Here is a 27,988-nt window from a genome sequence, read left to right as displayed (position 1 = left end):
CCTGTAGCCCGAGCTGCCCCGCGCCTCGCCGGAGCCAGCCTCGGCAGAGGGAGCGGTCGCGGCCTCGCGGCCCGCGCGGGCTGACGGGCGGAGAGCGCGGCGCCGCGCGGTCCCCGAAGATCCACACGCCGGGCAGCGCGGCCCGAGCAGCGCGAGGAGCAGCGGGCGGGCGGGCGGCGCCGGGCCCGGGCCGCCCTCGCTCCCGCGCCCCGGCCCCGCCGCCCGCGCCGGGGCGGTCGCCCGCAGAGGAAGGCGCCGCAGTCTCCGGGCCTCGCAGCCCCACTCGAGCGTCCTCAGCACCGAGGGCTCGCGGGTCCTGAGGGGAGGAGAGCCAGGGGCCGGGCACTGAGCTCTTTGGCGCCCCCACCCCCGTTTTCGGAGCCCTCCACGCTGCGGCCGCTGTCCCCTCCGGACCATGGCCGACGACGACGTGCTGTTCGAGGATGTGTACGAGCTGTGCGAGGTGATCGGCAAGTGAGTCGCTACGCGAGGGAGCGGGAGTGTGGAAAAATGCATTTCAGTGATGCCCGGGTCCTCCCGCATCGGCACCCGCTCCGGGCCTGCCCCCTGCCCTCCTCCCCTCCGCCTCCCTCGTCCTCCTCACCCGGGCGTATTTATAGACGTGTACCTGGACCTCCTGCCGGGCGGGGGTCCCGGGGGTTCTCAGCCAGCCGTAGAAGTCACCGAGCCGAGGTCGGCCACCCCACGAGGCGTGCGGCCGGCCGAAATCCGCTGTCTGCATTTTATCTGACGGTTGCACAGGGACGTGGCAGCCCCGATTTTATAGTTGCTTCCTGGGAACAGTTGGGGTTATTGTTACCTTGCGTGTACCACAGACCATTAAGGAAAAGAGCAGCTTGCATTTCCTTTGCTTGCATGGACCGATAGAGAGAGAACGTCCAGGGTTTTTAATTGTGGGGTGTGTGTCTATTGTGCAGGATATTAGATAGATGTCTTTGTGTTCACCCCATGCCCGGATTGGACGGGGTCATTTTCAGACGGGGTGCGTTCAGTTTCAGCAAATTCCTTACCCGGTGTAGGCCAGCGTGGAAAGAGTTGGGGGGTATCCGAATTTTTAATGCCTCGTTATGCAATGACTGTTAAATCAGTGTTCGAGGCTTCCCTCGACTGTTGTTGGGATGGTGGTGGTTCGTGTGGCAGAGCCGTCTGCTTTGAGTCACCGGGCTGGTCTAGAATATAGAACTGACAGTCCAAATGCTCATCCTTTCATCTGTGTTGTATAATTACACTAGGGAAAAGCAGGGAATCAGATTAATCACAGTGCTGATTGAGAATTAAATCTGCAGTTCCTCATCTAATTGTCCATTCCTTAAATCTGTTTTGAATAGTTTCCTTTTCATTCTTGTCAAACAGTATTCCAAGTGCACAATCCTGCTAATTTGTTTGTGAGGCAAAGGCTGGCGATCTGAAGTTGATTTCCTAGTTCAGCGTGTATTCTGTGCCTTTAGAAGTTGAGATCAGATTTAAGAGCAATTTTTGCTCCTTTATGAAGGATTGCTGGGTAGCTACCGTTGAAATATTTTACCTCTTTTTGCAAGCGGTGCTTTATTGTCTATTTTAAGGTCCGCAGTTGGGAAATGAAACCAAGACCTTAGAGCAGTTGACTGTATCCCTTTTAAGTTGTCTGCAGTACTGGATTTCAATTTGTTTAAGTGCTGATAACTCATTTTTTTTTTCCTTCTATGTTGAGGTATTACAGTGTTGCCTCACATGGTGAAATTATGGGTAGAGCTGGCTACACACTTTCCTCAGACCCAATTGGTACAAGGACATGTTACTCCTTGCCCCTATTGTTACATGACCAGCCTGTCTACTAGAAGAAGGATATCCAAATGCGCCCTGGTAAAGTGTTTGTGGAAGTGCTTGAGAGCAGCGCTGTCCAAAAGATATATAATGCAAGGCACATATGTAATTTTATAGACAAAAATTTTGCATATGTAAATTTTGCAATAGCCGCATTAAAAAAATTAAAAGCAAATAGGTGCAGTCGATTTTAATAAAATATTTTATTTAAGCCAGTAGACCCAAAACTGTTAGCACTTCAACACGTATTCAGTGTAGAAATTATTTATGAGATATTTTACATCCTTTCTTTCTTTTGTGCTCAGTCTTTGGAATCCAGTGTGTATTTTACACTAACAACACATCTCAGCTCTGACACTAAGCTAAATTTTCATCGGAAATGCTTGATCTGTATTAGATTTCATGACATTTGCATTTGCAAAAGTAGATTCACACACCCAAGTTTTCTCAAACATATCTAAAAGTTTTCTAATAACCTAATCGATATCTCTTTCTAAATTTAAATTGTAATTAATTAAAATTAAATAAAATTCAAAATTCAGTTTCTCAGTTGGACTAGCTACATTTCAGGTGCTCCATAGGCGTATGTGGATAGCACCGTTCCATAGAGACAAATACGTTAAAAAAAAAAAAAAAATCTCCTTGGTTGCTTCATTCTTAGCACCCAGGTGAGGTAAATTAGGTGTTTCCCAAAAGCTCCCAAACGACCGTGTGGGTGAGTGATATTTGTTGTGTCTTAGTTACATTTGCTTTAAATGAGCCAGCAAAGTCATAATTGGAATATGTGAAATTAAAATGTTAATTATATTGTGATGACGGAATGTAACCGTCATTGGATCAATGTTAGTAACCAGTTCTGATTCCTTAAGGTCTGGAAGACTGATGATGTGATCTCTTTAGGTATCAAAAAGAAGTGGTCAGCATCACAGCACAATCAGTATTCTGCTGGCTTATAACTGATAGAATGTTTTCAGGAAACACCTCTGGTAGAACTAAATTCATCTTTTCTGTTGCTTCAGAACTGCATAAGGAGGGAGAGCAAGCTAATTCTGAGGTGATAGGCACGCTGTGGCTACCTTAACGATTGTGAACGTGAAATCTCATTCATAGCCTACAAAATCGGACTTGGTCAGTGCCATTTATAATATGCCATTTCGTGAGATAATGAATTCAAGGTAGCCTTCATGGTAAAGAATGTAATGATAATGTTCCTCACCCTGTGTAAAGGTTGAAGGTTTCTCCGGTAAATTGTCTCAGCATATATTGATCTGGAAATTGAAATTCACTTGAGATTTTCTTGCAGGCACCTCGACAGCATACATTTTAACTTAGAATTTGTTCAACTCCAGATTTACACAGAAAGGTCTTGAAGCTGTTCACTTGTAGTGGAAGCCTTTTTGTTGATTTCTATCCAGGTTCTCTAGAATTGTGATTTTCTTTTATCCCAAATTAGTATCACGAATTGTTTTTGACCTTAGGTCTTAATAGGTTTAAATTTCCACCGAGATACTTTAAAATGGATTTCAATTTTCAAGATCAATTGAGCACCCACTCACTCCCCTACCTCACTTCTTATCCACTCACTCACTCATCCACTGTCTTGGAGGGAATCATGTGCCTGATTCATTATGAATATTGGGAGGATGGCATATCGTATTTTAAAAAATTAAACTCTTTCCCCTTCTGTTTCTTGTTTTTGAAAGTCTTACAAAAGCTCCTTCGAATGCCTATTGTTTCCATAACATTTTCCTGTGTAACATCTTTCAAGTGACTAAAACAAATCGCATCACCAATGATGGGACCTTATCATAGCCCCAAAACTTCTTGTCTTAGTAAGATATAGCAATTAGTGGAAAAGAAAGGTTTTTACGCAAAAGCAGGAAGTTGGCTAATTTTTATGTCATGATTATTCACTGCATCTTTTGCAAATGTAGAGTTTTAGAGATAAGTGTACAATCAGTAATATTCCGTGAAGGAAATTTTAAGAAGATTCATCCAGATTAAAACACACAAATACCTACCTTCATGGTACAGCAGTTTCTGTGAAAGAGAATAGCAAAATGCACACCGTTTTCACCTTGTGGAGGGTGAATATTTACCCTCATTTTTTAGGGTTCTTAGTAACCTGTAACTTCTGACTTTCCTGCTTCGGTAGGACACATACTAAAATTGAAATGATGCAGCGTGACCCCCTGCTCAGGGATGACATGGAAGTTTGTGAAGCATGCTGAATTTGCTTGTACCTTGAGAACACTTATCATATTTAATTACAGTTTCTTATTTATGAGTCTCTCTACCTAGTTAACAAGGAACTTCTTGAGGGCAGGGAACATATATATCTTTCTCCATTACTTAACACAGTGCCTGCAATGTAACAGTTGCTCATTGACTATGAAATGAGTTGACTAGTTTTAATAAAATCTCATTAAAAGGCAAAAAGCATGTTTATCAACCTCAGAGCAATTATTGTCCCAAAAGGCTGTATTCGTTTAAAGCAGTGGATCTCCACCTGGCTGCATATTAGAATCACCAGGGGAGCTTTTAAAAAAGATCAATGCCAGAGCCCTGTGTCAGAGCAATAAAATCAGAATCTCTGGGGGTGGGTGCTGGACATTGGTATTTTTTGGGAGCTCTCTAAGTGATTCTGATATGCAGTTACGATTGAGTCATTGGTTTAAAACTTAGGTTATGTATGTAATATTTTGGGACTGGCTTTTCAGAGGCTTACAGTTTTTGAAAAGTAGAATGTTTTTTGGGGAGGTATTGAAGCCAAGAGACCCAAATATGAGTTTTATCTTCTCTATGCTGTGTTTCTGAGCCTTGTTGTGTAAGAATTTTGTTTCAGCCTGTGTTTGGCTTTGATTTCTTGGGTCTTTTAAGATTCGCATTGATTTATGATGCTCATCTGTGTAATGCTAACACAGTGACTGATGTTTGGAACAACCCGGAATGGGGATTGCTTCAATAGCAGTTGATGATGGCTGTCCACTAGAGTGACTTAGTTTAATATTTAGAGATTTATCAGTTTAGTACAGATTGTGTTTGCACATATACTCTATTAAAAGAGTATGGTTATGTTGCTTATATAGTTTAAATTCCATACTTGACATCCCAGTAACACTGTTTACCAGAGAATTAAGTTAAATGCAGCCTTTATGTAAATGCTGGGTTAATAATTTGTAAGGTATATAATTTAACACGAAGAAAAACTCAGCTTTAGTATTTTTAGTTATTACTATGGCTTTCGCATATATTGATTGGCCCACTGATAATGGTTTCCAGTACTCACAAAGGGGAACATTACAATATATTGGAACATCTTTCTGGGAAATTTTATCTAGTCATTATAGGCAAATTAGTTTTTAATGTTTGGGAAAGTGTGAGCCTGAAGAAACCAGGAATTTTCCAGAAATGAGTAGATGTTTCATGAAAGAAGGGGTTGATCCGAGTGACAATCACATGAGGTATAAGAAACACAGTCGCCAGCTAGCCTGCTGGTGGCCCAGAAAGAGTCAAGCCAAGGGGGTTTAACCGGAGTTCCATGGAAGAAAAACCTGTTAAACACGGTGGTGGATTCCTGCACATGGCAGACCTTTTTGGGAGTAGGTAAGCAGCGTTGATTTCTGATGATGGAGTTTGCTTCTGGGACCATTTTAGAGGGAACTGAGCTACTCATTGGCTTTTCTGTGTGTGAACAACTTTCTCAGAGTCTCCTCATGTTCACTTTTTACAGACTGTCTTAGGACTTGGAGTTTCTGAAGTGTCACTTGCACATTGTCTGTATAACTACTTCCTGTGTCTCCCTTACCTTCCACGACTCTGACATGCTTCTGTGTCCTTGACATGAACAGCTCACTCCTCCCTCCATTTTCACCTTGGATCTGCAATGGTTTCACCGGACAAACTGTCTCTCTAATGTGCCCTTAAATTGTGTTCCTGGATATTTCTTTTAAATTGAAAATTCTTTTACCATCTCCAGTTGTAGCTCTGACCAATAAATAAAAGAAGCAAGTATGCCTTACTTTCTGAGATTGTTCTTGAGTTACTGCATTTTTGCAGATGTTTTCACATTTTAAATTTGCCAGAAGCGCCGTTTAAAAGAACTTTGACATAAGCTTGTTTCAAAGTAAAAACAAAAAAAATTTTTTATACCCCTCATGCTTACTTCATGAGGGGTATTGACATTTATTTCTTCTAATGTTAGGCATTTTACATATATTATCTCCTCTGATTATACCTGTTTTACAGAAAACACTGAGATTCAGAGAGGGGTAACTTGCCCCAGATCACATGCAATTCCAACTGGTTCTAAAGTCCATTCATTTCATGTGGCATTCTGCTGCTGATTCCAGTTGTGAAAAATGCTGCATTGGGTTTCTTTCAAGGAAGGCCCAGGCCTTCATTTTCAGACTTTATTTATGGCAGATTTTAAAAATTTATTTTATTTTTTAAAGTTTATTTATTTTTAGAGAGAGAGGGAGGGAGGGGTGGAGAGAAAGGGGAGACAGAGAATCCCAAGCAGGCTCCACACTGTCAGCACAGAGCCTAACGCGGGGTTCAAACTCACAAACCCTGAGATCGTGACATGAGCCAAAATCAAGAGTTGGATGCTCAACCGACGGAGCCACCCAGGCACTCCTATTTATGGCAGATTTTAATCGTTCAACTTTCTAGTTATATTTCTTATCTCTTTATTAGAGGTTCCATACTGCCATTCATTGTTTTATCTATTTTTACTTTTTGTCTTTCTCTTTAACGCAATATTGGTGTTTGTCACCAAACTGATAAGTGTACACATTCTTTAGAAATGGAAATACAGAATCTTGCCCATCCATCCAAAATATAATTTGTTTTGGAACTTCCTCTACCCCTTTTACTCTTCCAAGTTTTTCCTTTCAATTGCCTTGTGCCAACAACCAGAATAGTTGGTTAAGTCCTCCTCTAACTTGCCACACCAGAAGTAATGAGGTTTCAGAGATAGGTGTTTGTTGGGAGTGAGGGTGGGGTGGTTACCACGGGGTGGTTATTCCTATATCCTGTGCTAAAAGTCCTGAGATCAGTTCTCACGGACTCTGAAAAACATATACTGAACCGCAGCTGCTGGGTTGTCAGTGTCTAGTCAAGTGACTGAGTTACCGCTGCACAGCAGGTACCTGACCCCGGCCAACAAGCTGAGGGGGTGTGCAGCTCGGGCATTTTTGGTTTTATGTTTTAGTTGCAACTGACAGTGCAGATTCTAAAACCACCACCTATGGCTCTGAATTCATGCTACAGGGTTCAAGGTGCTAGGACCTGCTCTCTTTTCTTTCTCTCCAGGGGCCACCCAGTGTCTTGGTATCTGCTCTTTCAACTGAGTAAAATGTAATTACCCTGATGGCCATTATGATATTATGGTATGATTGGTCATAGAGCCCCAAGTCAGTACAGGGAGAATCTCTCTGTCTTTCTATACCAGGAGGATTTAGTGTCCGAAGCCAGTTTGACTTAATGGAAGTTAATATGTATTTGCAATGTTGAGATGTAATAATTTTCTATTACTTTCTCTTTATAAAGTAACTAGTCTTATAAAATAGATTATAAAATTAATTTTAAAATATAGACTGTACAAAGGTAAATAAGCCTCTCTCCATCCACTCTCCCACCATCCATAGCCCCATTCTCCAGAGGTAACCATTGTCCAGTTCTTGTACATCTTTCTGGAAGGTTTTGTTTAAAAAACTGAATCGGATGGGGCACCTGGGTGGCTCAGTCAGTTAATCTTGCGACTCTTTGGTTTCAGCTCAGATCATGATTTCACAGTTTGTGAGTTCAAGCCGTGCATTGGTGCGGGGCCTCCTTAGGATTCTCTCTCTGCCCCTCCCCTGCTCTCTCTTGCTCTCACTCTCTCTCAAAATAAATAAACTTAAAAAAAACCTGAATGGGATCATATTTGCACACTATGCTGAAATACTAATTTTCCATAGAAAAATACTGTCTCTGCTGACCTTTCTGTATCCATCTATGTCTGTCGAACTCTGTCTCCCCTTAAACTGCTGCCCCGTATTCCATGGTATGGATTGGTACTGTAGCTTTGAGTTGAGTGCAAGCCATTTCTAAGTAGACATTGCTGGAAATGCTGGCCTGGAGTTTGGTTGAGAGGTCTGGAATGTGAAGGTGTGGGAAGTAAAACTGAGTGAATGAGTTCTTCACAGGTAACCGAACTAGGGAGCTGTGGTTTGCTCTAAAACTCACAGAGCTACAAGAGTCAGGATAGCTGGACATCACAGAAGTTTTAAAGTGGGGAGGATCAATAATGTAAAATGCCAACACTGTGGTGGAAGATTAAAAAGAAGGCTTGTTTATAACAGACAATTTAAAGCATTTATCAAAATGAATATAATGTTCAATATCAATTATGGTGTAACTGAAAAGCAAGGTCTGGCCTCATTTCTGTGCATGTTGGTAATATACTATTTCTCTGTAAATCTATCTCTACGCCAATGTATTTAGGGTAAAAAGAAGAAGGAACAGGTTTCTTTTTCATTATAATTGTGTGTTGCAGATTTTGATGGCTGGCTTTAAGGTAAAACCATTTGGTTTTCCTAAGATTAGGTACTTTTCATTCCTCTGCTTGGTGCATAACTGTCAATTAAATGGAAGCCCTTAATGAAATGATATGGTAAATTTTAGATACTTTAAATTTACTTTAAGTTCTTAACAGTAGTCAAACCATTCTTATATTCTTAAATCCCTTCCCCACAGGGAACTGCATGTATCCTTCCTTGTCTCAAGGTTTTGGGTCCCCATTGATTGAGTGTAGTAGTCTCCTCTTCTTTCACATCCCTCCCCCCCGCCCCTCCCCAACTACATTTGTTCATTGGCTTTTTTTTTAGTTGTCCACATCCATTCACAGTAAGAAATGATTCCTTTATTGTACTTAAGCCCATTTTTTTCTATGAAAGTGTACATTATTTCATTGTAGCATTCCAGTCTTTTTTATTTCTTTTAATACACTTTTTTTTTTTTTTTTTGCTTTGTTGCCACTGTTTTGAATATTTGAATCATTTACAGTTTGGAATGATGATTGTGTTCTCTGTGTAGTTTAATAATATCCAAACTATACTATGTTGAGTCTGTATTTCAGGCTTTTAATTTTAACCCTGAGTTTAGAGTATCTTGGTGTATTTAAATCTAGGATGGAAGTATTACTGCCTAGCTATATGCAGATTCTAATGTTGTATTAAGATACTCTTGATGTTATTAATTCAATTATGAGATCTCTAACCCTGCTAAGATGTGCAGATTATCATTATACCACTGCTATTTTATGGAATCTAATTTGTGTTTTTAGGAAACATCATAGATTTTCAGCCTTTTTGCTTACCCTTGGTATGTACTTTCCCCCAAACATATGGATCGACATTGTTTTGTAGCTTTGTGAGACAGCCCCCTAAGATATGATCTGGTAGCCTTTGGGCACAGTGTGGCCATTTTCTCCTTATTTATAGAAAGAACGATAGCCACTTCACAAGCTATTTGCATGGATTAGTGATTGTAAAGTGCAGCATAAGTATTTTTTATTTCTAGAATGTCTCTGAGATACTCAAATTACTTTTGGCAGCTATGTAGATAAGTTTCAACAATTTCCAAATGTGCACTTTCTCAGTGCTAAACACAGGCTCAATTACATAAATAATATGGTGAAATGAACATTCTTTCCTATCACGTGTATAAAATTGTTAGTGGTGCTAACAGTTTATTCATTTGTTCATTTATGCATTCGTTTCTAGCTGTGTGGCCCTGGCCAAGTTAGTTAACCTCTCTGACTCTCAGTTCTTTATCTGTAAAATGAGGGTGATAGTATATGCCTTGCAGGATTAGTGAGGAGTAAATAACATGATCTGGGTAAAATGACTAAAGGGTAGGTATTGTTATTTTACTTGCCATTATAATTTGAAAAAATATTTCTAATTTTTTTAAAGTAAACTCTACCCCCAATGTGGGGCTCAAACTCATGACCCTGAGATCAAGAGTTGTATGTGCCACTCATTGAGCCAGCCAGGTGCCCCATTGTTCATCAAGTACTTGAGTTCTCTGGCCTCAAGGAGTTCTGTCAATGGGAGAAGTTGACAAACAGTTCAAGTGTAATGTAACTCGACATGAAGTCCTGTTAAAGGCAGGGCTGCATCTGACTATTCACCTAGTATCCTCAGCATAACTTGGTAACTGACACATAGTAAGTACTCAGTTATTGAAGGAGTGAGCATTAAGTGAGCAATCCAGAAACTGGGACCATCTAGTAGTAAAAGTTGGAGACACCATTACAAGCAGAGGTAAGGCTTGAATGATTTATTAGTCTTCTTGGGTAACTCATGTCATTTTTTTATGCCCATTTCCTCATTTAGAACAAGGAGTAGAGGAATAGGGGTAGAGAAAATTAAATCTTACGAAACTTAGAAAAAGGTTTATCCTATTTTTTAAAATAACCTTACTTTTTAAGAGCAGTTTTGGGTTCGCAGTTACTATTTTAGTTGAGTGACACAGGTAACCTGTATTATAAGAAATTCAAACAATAAGCATTTGGTTAGAGTTTTTAGGGACAACTTTAGGAATTCCCCCCACACACACTTTTTTTTTTTTTTTTGGTCTCAAATTCTATGGCTTGAGTGTTCATTATATGCTGGACCTGGTGTTAAATTCTTGATGTTTTTCTAATTTAACCTTGGCCACAACCCTTCCCTTTGAGGCAACCACCCTCTCTCCTTTTACAGATGAGGAAACTGAGGAAGAGGGAGATCAGTAACTTTACCTGGATTGAGCCCCACATTGCACTCTGTGCTGACAGCATGGAGCCTGCTTGGGATTCTCTGTCTCCCTGTCTCTCTCTCCCACATGTGCACACGTGCTCTCTCTCTCTCTCTTTCTCAAAATAAATAAATAAGCATTTTTTTAAATAAAAGAAAAAAAGACTAACATTCTGATTTTAGATGTTTCAGCAGATTAATAGAATGCATTTTTTGGTAACAGCTTTATTGAGATATAATTCACATACCATACAATTTACCAATTTAAAGTGTATAATTCAGTGCGTTTTAGTATATTCACAGAGTTGTGCAACCATCACCACAAGAAACTTTCAGCCATTTTCATCACCAAAAAAAGAAACCCTGTATATGTTAGCTTTCAACCCCATCCATCCCTAGCCCTAGGTAACAACCAATCTACCTTCTATCTCTATAGAAGTGCCTATTCTGGACATTGCATATAAATGGAATCCTACCGTATGTGGTCTTTTGTGACTGCTTCTTGGTCTAAGCATAGTGTTTTCAAAGTTCATCCATATTGTAGATACATCAGTACTTCATTTTTAAGGCCCGTTAATATTCCATTATGTGGATATACCACATTGTATTGATCCATACATCAGCTGATGGGCCATTTGGGTGGTTTTCCCCCTTTGGCTATCATAAATAATCCTGCTGTGGACACTGATGTACAAGTTTTTGTGTGGACATATATTTTTATTTCTCTTGGGTATATACGTAGGAGTGGAATTGCTAGGTCAAATGGTAACTCTGTGTTTAACATCTTGAGGAACTGCCAGACTACTTTCCAAAGCAGCCGCAGTATTTTGCATTCCCAACAGCAGTGTATGAGTGTTAGAATGCTTTTTAATCAGGTGAGTACCATCAGAGTTTGCCCATAGAGTCTGTTCAATACACTGTAACATAAATAAAAGTAAATTTTATGCGTTATTGGTTAACCTTTTATCTCATAGACCTATGTATACTAATTTTCGTCAATTTTAGATATTGTAGGCCAAGAGTTGGCAAACTATCTGTAAACTACCAGATAGTAAATATTTTAGGTTTTGTGAGCCATACAGCATCTGTCACAGCTATTCAACTCTACCATTGTAGCATGAAGACAGTCATGAAAACAAATGAGTGTGGCTATGTTCCAATAAACCTTTATTTACAAACACAGGTGGTTAGGTTTAGCTCTTGGGCTGATCCTGTTGTAGATTAAAAATGAAACTGGAGCTTCTTGTCCAGTTCCTATTCTTATTTATCCTCAAGGTTGGGATATTATTTCAGTGGTCTCAGTAGCCCCATAATAAGTAGGTTGTTTCTGAAAAATGGAAAGATATTGAGGCTGCTTTGCTGAACCATTTTCACTATTAAATGGGGAAATGCTATACATTTACTTTTTTGTGGGTTTTAAATTTATTTTTATTACTATTTTTTTAGTGCTTTTGGATTCTTTTTTTAATCCTAGGTTAAAGGGAAGAAACCCATCAAAATTATTTTAAGATTGTCTGACCGGAGGCAATATAAATGTGGAGTTCCTGAAAAAAATTATTTCCTTCATTCTTGCTTATTACCTATAGACTGGATGAAAATAGAGCTGAGAATGTACTAGAATTTTTCAGAAATGAAAGGTTACTTAAAATACTAGTTTAATAAAGTTAGAGGGAAAATCACTAGCTAAATCTCCATTCCTAATTAGAGAGTAGCGATGTACCATCAATGTATATTTTATGACTTCACAAAGAACCCCTAATAGAGTCATTGTTTGGGATTTGTGTGTGTGTGTGTGTGTGTGTGTGTGTGTGTGTGTGTGTGATGTAAACAAAACTTCAAGTTCTATTTTGTGTTTGAAATCCATTTTATTCAATATATATTGTGGTAGTAGACATACACTAGAGTACATACATTTAGTGTGCTTTTTGGTTTAAAAAAAACCTGTCATTGCCTCTTATGTAGTTAGGAAAGATAGTGTTCTTTGAGCTTAGAACTTTTCATAATTTGTTTGCAAGACTGTTCTAGATTATAATTTTGCAGTGCTGTGGAAAGCTCCAAAGATTATGGTAAAAGAGGGAATTTTGTATCACAGCTTTTGTCTTTGCATTTGGGCATTTGACACGTGAATTAATTGTTCATAATTTGAAATTTCAGAACCGAGACAAGGAAAATCCCAGCATATATGTTTAGTAAACAGCCATATGTAGGACTAATGAATATTATAGTGTTCTTTTATGGAACTTCCCGAAATTTTATGATGGCAGCAGTGTCCACATTTTAGCAGCGAGTAAAATGAGGTAGAAAGATCCTAAAGGTGCAGTCTCTGATACAATTGAGCGCTGACTCTAAATTACCTACATTTACAGAGCAGCACTTCATGCACTAGGTCACATTACATTGTCAGGCAGAAGAATGACCACATTGGAAACTGTTTAGACCACTTCCTTCAATTAAAATACTTCTCTTGGTTGGCTTCAGAGGACAGTAGAAGGCACCTTTTCCTATTATAATCCATGGACAGTATTACTTATATTGCTTTATTTAGGTTTGAAGTTTTTGCTGACTTCCATCTGAGCCATTATCTCAAAAACAGAATGGTCTGCTTTTATTTAGATAGAATAATTACTGGTCTTCTTAGGTTTAGTATCATCTTAACTGGGTGTTTGTCCCAGCAGTAATACATGGCATTGAATTTGAAATGATCTTTTTGATAAATATGTTTTTCTTTAATTTAGCCACTTGTAAAATAATTAGATGCTTGTAAAATAAACAAGAAGGCGTTTTCACTGAGGGCTTTCTTTAATTATGTTTCATATAAATTTAAAAAAATTGTTACTGGAGTATTCAGATCACAGGTTCGAGTGAGAACGTAATTATCTCACATTATAATCAACGTATATCATACTTTTAAAAGCATGCTAATAGGGATGAAAAAAACCCCTCTACTGACCATATGCATTGTGGGTTATGCTTCTTTCTTTCCTTCCTTCTTTTTTCTAAACATTTCACTCTTATAATGGATGTGAAACTGATTTGTGTAAATATCTATTCAAATGAATACATTTTCATTATCATCATTGCATAAAGAGCCCGGGTATCTGGAGAGGGAGATGCTAGGCTTGCTGCTCTACTTTTTGGATTATCTCCATTAATAGTATTTCTCCCATTGCTGAGTATTTCTGTTGTACTGCTGGAAGGGATCACTGTACTTCCATAATCTATGACCCACTTGCACTAAAGGTCGAGTGTGCTTTATTTTATTTATTTATTTATTTTTAAGGTCGAGTGTGCTTTAAATTGCCATCTCATTCAAGTTCAGGCTTCTTGGTTAGACTTGCAGAAGTGGCTTCAGGATTAAGCCCGTGAACGTGAATGTGGACTTGAACATATTGGAATAATATTTTTCCCCATGAACACACATTCATAGACAAAGTCCTGAAAAGATATGTATAAATTGGATTTGATAAATGTGGCTTAAAACTTACCAAGAAAAATAGTATTTTAAGAATTTTTTAAAATAATGGTGACAGATTACCACTTTGTTTTCTTCAGTTTCTTGATCTTGTAAAAGAAGGATAGTAAAGGGGGCACATGGGTGGCTCAGTCGATCAAGTATCCTCTTGATTTCAGCTCAGGGCATGATCTCATGATTCATGAGATCGAACCCCAGGTTGGGCTCCATGCTGACAGCATGGAGCCTGCTTGGGAATCTCTCTCTCCTGCTCTCTCTGCCCCACACCTGCTCGATCTGTCACTCTCCCTCTCAAAATAAATAAGTGAATATTTTTTAAGAAAGGATAATAAAGGCTGTATTATCTCATTATATTCTTATGAACATAACACAATTCTTCAAAACTCTTAAGCTGCCTTGCATATATTCTTACTTTAACTTTACTGAGATGAAGAACTTCTAATTAGAAATGGGTTGTGTTGGGGCACCTGGGTGGCTCAGTCGGTTAAGCGGCCGACTTCGGCTCAGGTCATGATCTCGCGGTCCGTGGGTTCGAGCCCCGCGTCAGGCTCTGTGCTGACGGCTCAGAGCCTGGAGCCTGTTTCGGATTCTGTGTCTCCCTGTCTCTGACCCTCCCCCATTCATGCTCTGTCTCTCTCTGTCTCTCTCTGTCTCAAAAATAAATAAACGTTAAAAAAAATTAAAAAAAAAAAAGAAATGGGTTGTGTTGAATTTTCTTTGATTTTGCAAGAATCATCTACCTTTGTCTTTAATACTTGTTATATTTTCTTCCTTGATTTCTGGAGCCTAATACTTCTCACTCTTTATAGGACTTAGAACATGTTACATGAAAATGTTGAATAAAGAGATTTCAGAATGAATTATGTGTATTTTACTGGTGGGACAACGTTTACACCGAAAAAAAAAAATCCTGACTAGTGTGTTTCCCCTTGATTCTCTTTCAACTATTTAATTTATTTGAACTTTGAAGTTTGGAACTTACTGTAAGTAACAATTGTCTGTGGACAATCAGATGGGAACTGTGGCAGCTACTTAAAATATTGAACTCCTTGTTTAGTAGTAAGGTCTAGAGCAGTGGCTCTCAAAGTGTGGACCTCATTCTGACCACTAGCAGCAGTATCATCTGGGAACTTGTTAGAAATGCAGATTCTCAGGCCCCATCCCCACCCTACAGATATGAGGCTCTGGGTGTAGAGCTCAGCAATGTCTATTTTAACAATGCTGGAAGGGATTCTGAGGTACGCTAATGTTAGAGAATCACTGATCTGGAACTTTAGATCAGGGTTTCGTAAACTATGGCCCATGGGCCAAATTGACCCACTGTCTGTTTTTATAAATAAAGTTTTTTTGGAATACAGCCATGCCCATTCATTTAAATATCTGTAGCCGTTTTCACACTACAAGGGCAGAGGTGAGTAGTTGCAGCAGAGACCACATGGCCTGTAAAGCCGAAAATATTTACTTTCTGGTCCTTTACACAAAAAGTTTGCTGATCTTGCTTGAGTTGAAGCCTTGGTACTGTTTTCTTGCCCATTTTACTGAACTACAAATAGCTGCAATCAATAGGTAAACACCTTTTTTTTTTTTTTTTTTTTTTTTTTTTTTTTTTGCTTTTACACCTGACCCTCTTATTTCTGCAAACCTGTTCTTCTCTCTGATGTCAAACTATAAGTCAGGGACTACAGACTTGTGAATGAAAATAATATGCAACTGTGTCCTTTCTTTCTATGTTTGTTAATTGTGGTAGCCTGTTTAACAATTCTGTGACATTCCCTCATTGATTCTGCACTGATATGTTCTTGGTTTTCCTATACTCTAGTGTAACCTAACTTAATTAGCTTTTATAGTTTTCATTTTGCCCAGTTCTTACTACCTTTTTACATCCTCAAGAGAAAGCCCACGTTGTCACTACTGAGTTTAGGAATTCATGGGAGCCATTTGGTGTACTTTAAGCCATTGAAATAGTGCCATCTTCCCTGGAAAATTTTTATCCTTGACCTGGAGTACTATAGTCACTTGTACTTCACAAAGATGTTGGTGAGCACAGAAGTACCAAATATTGTGGGTAATCTTAGAATGTTTATGGGACAAGTTTTCGTTAGCCTTCCCATAACCAAAGATGACTGTTTCTATCCTTAGTTGGAATATCATATTCATTTGTACTTGCTCTCTGCCTTTAAGTTGATTGGTCGTCAGTGTCCTATGAAATACAAGAACTGAATTTTAATTTTGTTCTTACTGATATGCTTGGAGTCTGTCTACCCACACCACTGAAGGAAGTATAATTGCTTTTGAAAAGCCTTCTCACAGTCTCCATTAGTTCTAGTAGCAAGAGCAGGCAAAGGTATTGTTTTTGTATCTGTGATTCCATGGTTGTTTTAAGTTAAGGAACATGACTTGGCCAAATGAGACTGAGCTATATTACTAGTGAGTTTGTTTGGTCCATGACTTCTTTTAGTAAATTTGGGTTGAGTACTTTGGCAGGAGATGCTGGGTGAGACACAGGAGATAGCTTGAAACTGGAAATGATTGAGTTAGACCTCTCATTTAGGCTTTCCCACTCAACTTAATTCATACGTCTTGCCCTGCTTACTCATCTCAGGGTGAGGTACAATGAGAGAGGGTCAGGCAAAGGCCAGCCATCAGTGTGGCTACTTAGGTCCATTGCCAAAAGCAACCCATTTACAGGAGAATTTGAGCTTTACTGTTTTGTACAATATAGTGTGGCCATGCAGTTTCAAAAATTAAATTGTTATTTATAGCAAAGAATAAAATGTGAACTCTTTAAAAGAGAACAGTGCTCTGCAGCCTTATTGTCCCAGTCAGCACAATAGCCACCCACACGAATCATCTGAACAACCTCATCATTTCTGTTTTATCTACCTGAAATGGGGGTCAGAGGTGGGTGGTGATGAAAGCTTGGGAGATCACGCCACCCTTTGGGCAAGAGAAATACTCTGGTGACTCATGCTGTGTTGTCCTCCCCTCTTATGCACCGGAGTCTGGGATAGCCCTGTGGAGCTGGAGGTAAGCTTTAATCCCCTTGTTCCTTGGCAGCTGGCCGTGCTTGGGAGCTGGGTGCTATTTCCTGAGAAGCAACTCGTGTAGACAACTTCTGCCAAACGCGTGGATTTTGAGCCATTTTAAAGGCTATGATGTCCAGACTCTGAATTTCTTAGTAGGCAGGGAGTGTCATTTAAGGGTATTTATGCTACTGGGGTGAGGTTCATTATGAAATAGACACTGTAACAAGGCCTTTGTGTGACATAAACTTATTGGAGCTTGTGTATTTTTAAAACCATGTATTTCTTTAATATATATTTTAAGCTTCATTAGGTCAAGATTCATGGCTGTCATACTCATTGCTGTATCTGTACACCCAGGACAGCACCTGACACATAGTCGATGTTATATATATATATAGTTGTTGAACCAACTCAAAGAAGAGGAGGAAGTAACTGAATACATTGGAAAAGAGAAAATCTGGCCCATAATGCACAGTGAGGAGTTCATATTTTCATTTAGTGCTAATATTTTGCTGCTTCAAAACCATCTAGGGGCGCTTGGGTGGCTCAGTCGGTTGAGTGTCAGACTATTGATTTTAGCTCAGGTCATGATCCTGGGGTCCGTGGAATTGAGCCCCACATCAAGCGCCACACTGTCCGTGGAGCCTACTTGAGAATCAGTCTCTCTCTCTCTCTCTCTCTCTCTCAAGAAAACAAAAAACAAAAAAAAAAACCCATCTAATTCTCATACTGTCCCTTTGAGGTAGGTTAGTACATATAGAATTGTACATAGATGTTGAGCATAATGGTGGAATCCTAAATAACACTTAGCTTCCCTCGTTGAGATGTATAAGATCATTGCTATAATTAAACTACATAAAGAAGTTTCTAAGGTTGAAATGGAATGGAGAATTTTATAGTGAGTAAAATTACTAAAACTTGCTTACCTGATCTAAAACTGCTCCCTCATTTGTAAAATGGAGACAGTAGAATCTACCTAATGGCATTGTTATAAGGATTAAATGAGACAGTGGGTATAAAGCACGGTTCCTAGCACTTTACAAGTGCTCATAAACACAAGTTGCTTTTATCATCAACAGTAAGTTTTGAGAGCTTCCTCAGTGCCAGGCTTTGTGCCAAGTACCTCCTCCTTTCAGGTGTTGGCACAAGTTTCCCCTTCCTCTCTCCTTGCTGCCACACTCCTGATTCTATCTGCAGTGAGTCAAGAAGCTGGCATTGACCTTCAGCCACCTAGCCAGTCCTGCCTGACCTTGAATAAAGGGACCAGCTGCTAAATCCTGCCACCTGTCAAAGACGTTAGCCAGTGTGGTTATTTAAAGTTAACTAAAATTAAATAAAGTTTAAAATCCATGGACTATTTTCTTAAAGATTTACAAATGGCCAACAAACATTTGAAAAGGTTGTCAGCATCATTAGTCATTAGGGACGTGCAAATCAAAACCACAGTGAGATACCACCTCACACACACTAGGATGTGTGGCTCCAATTAAAAAGACAGATAATAATAAGTGTTAGCAAGGATGTGGAGAAATTGGATCTCTGTATACATTGCTGGTGGGAAGTGGTGCAACCACTGTAAAACATTCTTGCCTGTTCCTCAAAAAGTTACAGTTTCCAATGAACCCAGCAATTCTACTCCTAGATATATACCCAAGAGAACTGAAAACATTTGTTCACACGAAAACTTCTACATCAGTGTTCATAGTAGCCAAAAGGTGGAAACAACCCAAATGCCCATTTTCTGATGAATGGATAAACAACATGGGATAGTTGTGCACAGTGGAATATTATTCAGCCATAAAAGAAATGAGGTATTGGTACCTGCTTCCACAAGGATGACTCTCAAAAACATCACGCTAAGTGAAAGAAGCCAGACACAAAAGACCACATACTGTGTGATTCCATCTATATGAAATGTCCAGAATAGGCAAATCTATTGAGACAGAAACTGGATTAGTATTTGCCAGGGGCTGGAGGAGGAGGAGGAGGCTGGTGCGTAACTGCTAAAAGGGTATGGGCTTGCTTTCTGAGATTATTTAAAAGTTCTGGAATTAGAAGTGCTTATTGATCAAGACACCTGTTTGTGAATATACCAAAAAAACCCACTGGATTGTATACTTTGAAAGTGTGAACTTAATGGTATGTGAATTATATATCTCAATGAAGATGTTCTTTTTAAAAATTCTGCTCCTTAGGGGCGCCTGGGTGGCTCAGTCAGGTAAGCGTCCAACTTTTGGTTTTGGCTCAGGTCACGATCTCACAGTTTGTGGGTTGGAGTCCCGCGTTGGCTCTGTGATGACAGCAAGGAGCCTATTTGGGATTCTTTCTCTTTACCTCTCTCTCTCTGTCCCTCCCCCACTTGTACTCTCTCTGTCTCTCTCAAAAATAAATAAACTAAAAAAAAATTATGCTCCTTAGTTGCACCAGCCCCATTTCAAATGCACAACAGCTACATGTCACTAGTGGCTACAGAGTGGATGGTGCAGGCTGAGAACATTTCCATTACTACAAAAAGTTCTGTTAGAAAGTGATGATCTAGGGGTCCCTGGGTGCCTCAGTTGGTTAAGCGCCCGACTTTGGCTCAGGTCATGATCTCACGGTTCATGAGTTTGAGCCCTACATCCGGCTCTCTGCTGTCAGCACAGAGCCCGCTTTGGATCCTCTGTCTCCCTCTTTCTGCTTCTCTCTCTCTCTCTCTCTCTCTCAAATAAATATTTTTTAAAAACCTTAAAAAGAAAGTGATGACCTAGAGGAACTGAGTTTCTCAGTCTTGGAACCAAAGAAAAGTAAGTGGTGGGGTCGGGAGGAGGGAAAAGCTCAGGTTTAAAAATCACAGAGGGAATGGAAGACAGGTTATGTGATTAGGCTTTGGAGAAATGTTACTTTGGGGTAATTTTACTCTTTGTTGCTTTCTGCCTCTTCCAGACTGGGCAATCCCCAAATTATTTTCATTTAATTCTCAAAGCAAACCCATGAGGTAGGCACTATCATTCTCACGTTTTACAAATGACTTAATGGAGGCTTTATTAAGTTTGAGAAATTTGCATAGCTAGTGAGGGCCCAGCAGAGGTTCCTACCTAAGTTGTGTTACTCCAGAAGCACCTCACTTCTGTGTTACATGATTGCCCTCTCCTTTTGGTTTTCTTGCCATCCATCCTCCACCCCCACTTTGTTGCCAGCCCAACAGAAAGCTATTCACAGTACCTTACATGTGCAGTGCTTTTTGTGTCTTAGCAGAAGCTGGTCTGTTAGCCAGCCCTCCGCAGTCCACCTGTCCTCACCCAGCACTCGTGTGTACCTGTGCTTCACTTACCTCAAAGCACTGTTCAAATATTCCTTCCCTTGTGAAGGTGTCCTGCCCTTCCAGGCTCAGCAGCCTTTTTTTTTTTTTTTTTTTCCTGTTTCCGTTTCTGTAGTTAATTTCTAAATAGTCCCAAAGTTAAAAGATATTTATCCACCAAGGAAGCAATTATGTCACGCAGTGTCTGGGGCTGCTGTATCACCTGGGTGAAGTTGCATGATGGATTCTTGCTTGTGACACCGTGAGACACTGAGCCCCATTTGTAGCTGCTGTGTTGGTGGCTGTAACAATGAGAGAAGTGGTTTTCTTGTTCAGTTCCTTGGATTCAATTTATACAAATTCCTTCTTTCCACTCACAAAGGTCTCCAGTCTCCATCCTCACTGCTGCAGTACTTGTCAAGGGTCTCTTACTATAGTTTTCAACCTAGGCTCTTTGAACTTGATAAAATAGTGCGATGTTTTCATATTTTTCTATCCACAACACCCTTGTTGCTAAAAAAAAGATACCTGATTGAATTCTGGACCTCTTTTCATGGCTTTGCCTGGATTTTGAGGTCATCTCGTTCTAACTTTATGCTAACATCAGTTTATTGTCTGATTGTGGTAGAGCATATCTTCCAGTAGCTTCTGGAGAAAGGTTGAATGGGAAGTAACCTTGGAGAGTGTGTATAACATGCTAAATAAGATGCCTATATCCGAGTTCCTGGAATGTGTGAATATATTGCCTCACATGGTAAAAAGGTCTTTGCAAATGTCATTAAGTTAAGGATTTTGAGGTGGGGAGATTATCCAGGTAAGCCCCATGTAAATAAGGGTCTTTATAAGAGGGAGGCAGGAGGCTCAGAGTCCATAGATGGGGACATGACAACAGAACTAACCAGAGGTTGGAGTGATACCTTTGAAGATGGGGAAAGGGGCTGTGAGTCAAGGAATATGGGTGGCCTCTAGAAGCTGGAAGAAGCAAGGAATCAGATTCTCCTCGATGCCTCCAGACAGAATGCAGCCAACACCTTGATTTTAGACTACCAACCTCCAGAACTGTAAGAGAAAAAAAAATCTGTTCTTTTAAGCCACGAAGTTCATAATAGTTTTTTACAATAGCAGTAGGAAACTATGAACATAACATGTATGGAAATGTCTTTATTGTGCCCTTTGACTTGATTGTTTATGTAGACATAATTTAGATAATAAGATAGAATTCTAGGTTGGAGATAGTTTGCCCTCAGAGCTCTAAAGGCACTACTTCATTGTTCTAAAGTTGTTTATCTTTTGTCACTTTTTTTTTTTTAACCATTTTACTCTACCTGCTTTTTAGACTTTATCTCTGGGGTTCTCAAATATCGTGATACATAATTTGGTGTGGATGCTCTTTTATTCACTTTATGGGCCGCTCCGTGGGCCTTTCAATTTGAAGACTCATTTTTTTCAGTTGTGGAAAATTAATACTTTTTGATAATTCCTTCTCTTTTGTTTTTTGTCTTTTTTTCAGAACCCTTATTTCTTGGATTTTGACCCTCCAGTTTTACATTCTCTGTCATATTATACATGTTTCCTCCTCTTGTTTTGCTTTCTGGGAGTTCCCTTCAACTCATTTTTCAATTCTGTAATTCATTTCTAAGAGCTTCCCCCTCCTCCCCCCCATTGACTTTTGTTTCTTGGGTGCTTAGATCTGATGTCTTCAAAGAGAAAGATCATTATTTTGACATTTTCTTTCCCCAGTATTGTCTGTATTCTCAGAGTTTCTTTTTCCCTTTCTTAGTCTCAGTACATGTCTTTCACGTTAGAAGTAGTCCTCAAGCCTCTTTAGCAGGTTGTTTCTATTAAGGAACAATTGATTGGAAACTATGTTCACGTGTGGGGCTTGTTGACTCATGGGTTTGGCTGTGCTGTGATTGGGGGAAAACCTGGGCATTTATAAAGGAACTTTCCATCAGTTCTGTTGCTTGTAGTCAGTCTCTCTCTATATATCTCCTCGAGTGTCTTGTAGGAGGGAATTTGGTGGTAATCTCACCTCTAGTATTACGAAGCCCAGCCTGCAAAGCACTGGCTCTTTCATCATTGGCTATGAAGACGGACTTCCTCCTTGTTTTCAGTAAGGCGTCTCCTTTCTGTTCTCCGTTATGGCTGGCGTTCCTAGGTTCAGGGATGCTTTGGTTCGGCCTCTCTAGAGAATAACTTAAGTATTCTTCTGTGTGTGGGGGTTGGGAGGAAAGGCAGTTAGTTGTCTGCCCTGCTGTTCTGGTTGAGGAGAAAAAAATCTGAGAGTCTTACTGAGTCTTACTGCTCTTTTAAAGGATTTTTCAGCCTCCCTCCCCTTTATTTTTTTTCTAATTCATCTTTTTTTTTTTTTTTAAGTAAACTCTACATCCAATGTGGGGCCTGAAATCAAGAGTTGCATGCTCTACTGACTGAGCCAGCCAGGCGCCCCAAACTATAACACCCCCCCCAAAAATTTTTTCTATTTACTTTAAATGTCCCTAGAAACAGCAGTTCTTGAGCTTTTACCTACTGCCTTTTCCAGGGCCCTCAGGAATGAACTAGCTCTCTTGGCTTCAGTTTCGATTCCCCCACTGCAGGTGCTTGGCAGAAAAAACAAGGATACATCCAGGCTAGTTACCTCTTTTCCAAATGCTTTTCGCTTCTAATTTTGTGATTCTCTCTCCTTTGCTGTCAGATTCTTTTCCATTTTCTTGATCTTGTTCATATGTTTTCTGATCCCACCTCTGGTTTCTAGAGGGAGGTATACAAATGCTCATATTTGATCAGCTGTGTTTAATCAAAAGCCCCTCCCTCCCCTTGAAACCCTCTTTTTTTTTTTTTTTTATTTTCCTTGGATTTCCAATTACTTCTTGGACATCTGCTTCTGCCTTTAGAATATGAGCTTCTCAGTGGCAGGAACCAGGGTTTTTATATCTCCAGCACTTGCATAATGTCTGCAGTGTAGTAGGATTATTAAATGAATGAACTTTGAATGTGTGCCTCAACCCACACATTCAAAGTTCAGGCATTTTACAAGTCTGCCTTGGCTTTTACTTTCCCCCTGTGCAGAAACTTCAAATCAAACGGTGAAATCTCTCTGGTAGATAAGTTGGGAAGCTCTCCTCTTTCCTTAATCCTTCCTTATTCCTTATCCACAATGTCTCACATGTGTCCAGCCTTCCAGCACACTAAGAGTCAGAGCCTGAAGCCCCTTAGCGCCGTCTCATTCCTCAGATCTCCCTTTTGTCTGTTTGGCTGAAGTCCTGTTTGCCCCAACCAGTACTGCAGGCTTAGGCAGCTGTGATGTTTGTTTGCTAATGATCCCTATTGTTTTCAACAAAGCTGCGGGCGTGGGGCTTTCCCTTGGAGCTCCAAATCAGGTCAGTTCCCTTTAATGGCAGCGTCTGCAGAGCTACAAAGCCAGAGAATTGTAAGGCGGGGTGGGGAATGGAACCAACCCCAAGTTAAAATGCCACAGACGTTGTTTGAGGACATCAGCCACTAATACTCCTCGATAAAACATTCTGCCATTAGAAGTCCTGCCCCCCACCTTAGATTTTTAACGTATTTTTATACCATTTATAGTTTGATAGCTTTTCACTTTGTATAAGTGCTTCCTCATGTCGTTGATATAATTCATTACAAATAATTTCTGATGACTGTAACATCTTATTTGGATGTCTCATAATTTGATATTTCCCCTGTTGTTGGATTTCCGATAATTACTTGTTTAATAGTTTTCCCTTTCCCAACAGGCTCTAAACTCAAAGAGGTCTGGGGCTATTTGGTTTACCACTTCATCTTCCGTGTCTGACACAATAATTTTTGTTGAATAAAGGTTTTTTCCCCCCAAATTTGATATACTGTAAATAATACTTTGAGGAGTATCTTCCTGCCAGATATCAGATTATTTTCTAAGAATGGCATTCCAGAAAGAACTTGCCTGGTCAAAGGATATAGACCTTTTAAAACCCCTTGACTGAGCTAGGGTGCCAGATTGATTTCTAGAAAGGTTCTACCAAAATGTCTTATTTGAGCAGGAAATGGTATCCCTATCAGTTGTGTTGTGCATTTGGCAACCGTGAGCATGCTAATTGCTTAAGTTTTATTGACCTGATAGGGAAAAACATGTTAAATGTTATCTCACTGAACTATTTTGTGTTTTTGATAACCAAAGTATTAATTTCCCTCATTTAACTTTTTGTTTTTTAAAAAAAATTTTTTTTATGTTTATTTATTTTATTTTTTTTTAAAAATTTTTTTTTTTTCAACGTTTTTTATTTATTTTTGGGACAGAGAGAGACAGAGCATGAACGGGGGAGGGGCAGAGAGAGAGGGAGACACAGAATCGGAAACAGTCTCCAGGCTCCGAGCCATCAGCCCAGAGCCTGACGCGGGGCTCGAACTCACGGACCGCGAGATCGTGACCTGGCTGAAGTCGGACGCTCAACCGACGGCGCCACCCAGGCGGCCCATGTTTATTTATTTTTGAGACAGAGAGAAACAGAGCATGAATGGGGGAGGGGCAGAGAGAGAGGGAGACACAGAATCGGAAGCAGGCTCCAGGCTCTGAGCCATCAGCCCAGAGCCCGACGCGGGGCTGGAACTCACGGACCGAGAGATCGTGACCTGAGTCGAAGTCGGACGCTTAACCGACTCAGCCACCCAGGTGCCCCTCATTTAACTTTTTGTATTCCTAATATAAATTGGTCATTTGTGATCTCCCCGCCTCACATTTTACAGTTGTCTAGTATTTTTCTTGCTAATTTCTGTAAATTTTATATGTCAAACATATTAACTCCTTATCTTTGTCTTTCAAATATTTTTCAAGTTTACCTTTTGATTCTGTTCTTGTTGAGTTTGGATATACAGAAACTGAAAATCATACAGAAGCAGCCTCTTCATTTTGTGTAGTTAAATCTTTAGCTGGACTATTTAACAGGCAGGGGTAGTAGCCTTAAAAAGGTTACAATGTATCTTCAACATTAAAGCTTCAGAATATACATTAAGTAACTAATCCTTTTGTATTTGGCTGCCTTTTTCTTTGAATAGGAGTCTGATTAATTAGAAATCTATATCTATATACGTATATATGCATATATAGTTTTACATTTTATCCAGAATGTACCATCAATGATTTCTAGTCCTGGTCTCTTTAAAGTGGTGTGTGATACATTAATGAACTGCAATCCCTGTGGAATTTTTTCAGGTTATTTAAAGGACCGTCTGTCTTGCCCTCCCCCTCCCTCCCCCCCCAGTCTTTTGCCGGTTTGTTTCCTACATTTAATTCAGGATCACCTTTATAATATAACTCTTGGTAAGTAGGCAATTAAATTTGTAGGGGTTATGGACAAGTGTACTATATAGTAGCCTGTTAGCACTAAGCATTTGGCATGCTGGGGGAACTCATTAGGTTTCTACACCGGGGCTGGGGAATGAGTCCATCTATGGAATTGGTTAAGGGGAGTCAATTAGGAGAGCTTCTACCATAGTCAAAATCTGTCAGTCCTTCCCTTTATTTCTGTAATTGTTTTGATGCTGGAAGCCCTTCCCTTCCTGGGAGTTATGTGGAAATTCACCTACATTTGTGTCTTTGTTTTCATGTCTCACATTTAACTCTTTGATTCATCTGAGATTTATTGTTTTTCACCATGAAGTAAGGATCTAAATGGATTTTCCATCCTCAAATAATGTGCCAGTTTTTCCAGTATAGCAAGGGCTTTCATAAAAGTGATCAAAAATGCCCTTTCTAGTTCTCACCAATTAGTCTAGTCTGGAGAGTGGAAAGTCAGTATTGTCCTTGGTTAGGGCAGGGCAGGTAGAGAATAGAGTAAGAGGCATGCGTGCACACACACGAAAAAGAGAACTGGGTAATTGGGTGAGAACAGAGTTTGCAAGAAGTGGATAATTCTCAAGGAACCTCTTTTAAAACCCAGGCCATGCCCCAAATAGCAATTTTAAGGGGAAACTGGGCTCTCTATTTTTGTAATAGTAAAGTAGTTTATTAATAAAGGGTATGCCAGCAAGGAAGGAATTAAGTAAAGTTTTATGCATACTGTCAAACTTTAGAGCATGATTACCCCCATCTGTGTTATCCGTTTCTGCTGGGAAATTATTTATGATGATTTCATTGGATTATGGTGTGTTTCACGTAAGCCTTTCTGGGGAGTAAATCGACCTCTCAATGCAAATAATTGCTTTTTCCTGGGCCATAGCATTAGGTCAACTAGTGAAATACTAAGTCTAATACGGTTTAAGGCTGTGAACAGCTTCCAAGTATTATATGGAAATATGGGATTAATATTAAGGAATCGCTGTGAAGCAAATGTTACTAGTAAAATTTTATTATATGGTGGTATTAATGCTGGTTTTACGTTTTAAAGTGTTTACTCTTTGAATGATCACTGTGTGAATTTTACTTTCAAAATATTTAGTGTTGATACGTTCTATCTAAGCTTCCCAACATTTACTTGTATTGTAAGTCACTTCAAAGTGACTCATCAGCATTGTATTAAAGCAAACCACCAACAACCACCCAACATGGGAGATTTGTTTCAGTTGCAGGGCCTTATTTATTTATTTATTTATTTAGTATAGTCGACATGCAGTGTTACTATAGTTTCAAGTGTACAACATAGCAATTGGATAAGTTTATACATTATGCTCTGTTCACCACGAGTGTAGCTACCACCTTGTATTCATAAAGCTCTTTTCTTACTCTGGAAAGTACCCGTTGCAAGCCCTTTTCCCCCCTTCCAGTTCTAGGTTATTGGGGGTTCTTGCTAGAAAGCATAGCAGAACACATGCAGCAAGTGTCCCCAAGTTTTTTTTAGACCATCTGCAGCTACCTGTGGCTTCTGTATAGTCTAAAATTTCAGATGGCTTGATGATCTATTGGCAGATGGCTAAATTGGAATCCTTGTGTAAGAGCTTTATTTTATCTTTTTCATTCTGGAATGGAAAAGTGAAATAGAGACATAAGACATTGAAGGTTGTCATATTTTCTGTGAATTTGAGAAGTATTGACATTTCTCAGAAAAGTATGACTATAGATTGATGTTGTTAGTGCTTTGGGGTTTTTCCTTTAGAGTTACGTTTCTTCACCTGGAAATAGCTGAGGAAAAGTGGCATTTGTAATGGATTGTTAGTTTCCGTAGATAGGATTTTTGTTTTAGGTGCCTTCGGAGACTTGGCTTAAACTAATTAGAAAGCTGTTGCTGGTTTGTCTAAGTTTCAAAAAGAGTGGTATTAAGCTTTTAATTCAATATTTGCTGAGACTGCTGTGCCTGATAACATTAAAATAAAAAGGGTAAAATGGCTCTGATCTCCACCACTCCCGTGTACCTACACACCCTGTATTGCTTACTGCTTCTTTTGAATCCAAGGTGATTCTTCAACCTGATGTGTTTGTTTTGATGTTTTCACTGTATGTCTGTGTACGACATGTCTACAATGTTTATGTGCATTTATCTTATGTACAGTTGTATCATATCATACCCAGTTTTATTTGCTTAGGTAGCCCATAAAGGCTTCTGAAGTATTAAATGAGTATTTGGCTGGGAATTTGACACTTGTACCAAAAAAAAATGGACACAGCTAGCCT

At 39.6% G+C, this 27,988-nt stretch overlaps 1 protein-coding gene across 8 annotated transcripts in view; it reads left to right on the top strand.

Moving 5' to 3' along the window:
• Positions 1–257: 257 nt before the first annotated feature.
• CASK (calcium/calmodulin dependent serine protein kinase) overlaps positions 258–27,988 on the top strand; it is a 354,627-nt gene continuing 326,896 nt past the window's right edge. For all 8 annotated transcript variants that reach the window (XM_007084353.2, XM_007084352.2, XM_042973928.1 and 5 more), the window contains exon 1: positions 258–474. In XM_007084353.2, coding sequence (XP_007084415.2) covers positions 416–474 — 59 coding nt within the window. In that variant the 5' untranslated portion in view covers positions 258–415. The remainder of the gene's footprint in view (positions 475–27,988) is intronic.

The sequence above is a fragment of the Panthera tigris genome, chromosome X, assembly GCF_018350195.1.
Source record: "Panthera tigris isolate Pti1 chromosome X, P.tigris_Pti1_mat1.1, whole genome shotgun sequence".
NCBI lineage: Eukaryota > Metazoa > Chordata > Mammalia > Carnivora > Felidae > Panthera > Panthera tigris.
This window is presented reverse-complemented; position numbering and strand designations above follow the sequence as displayed.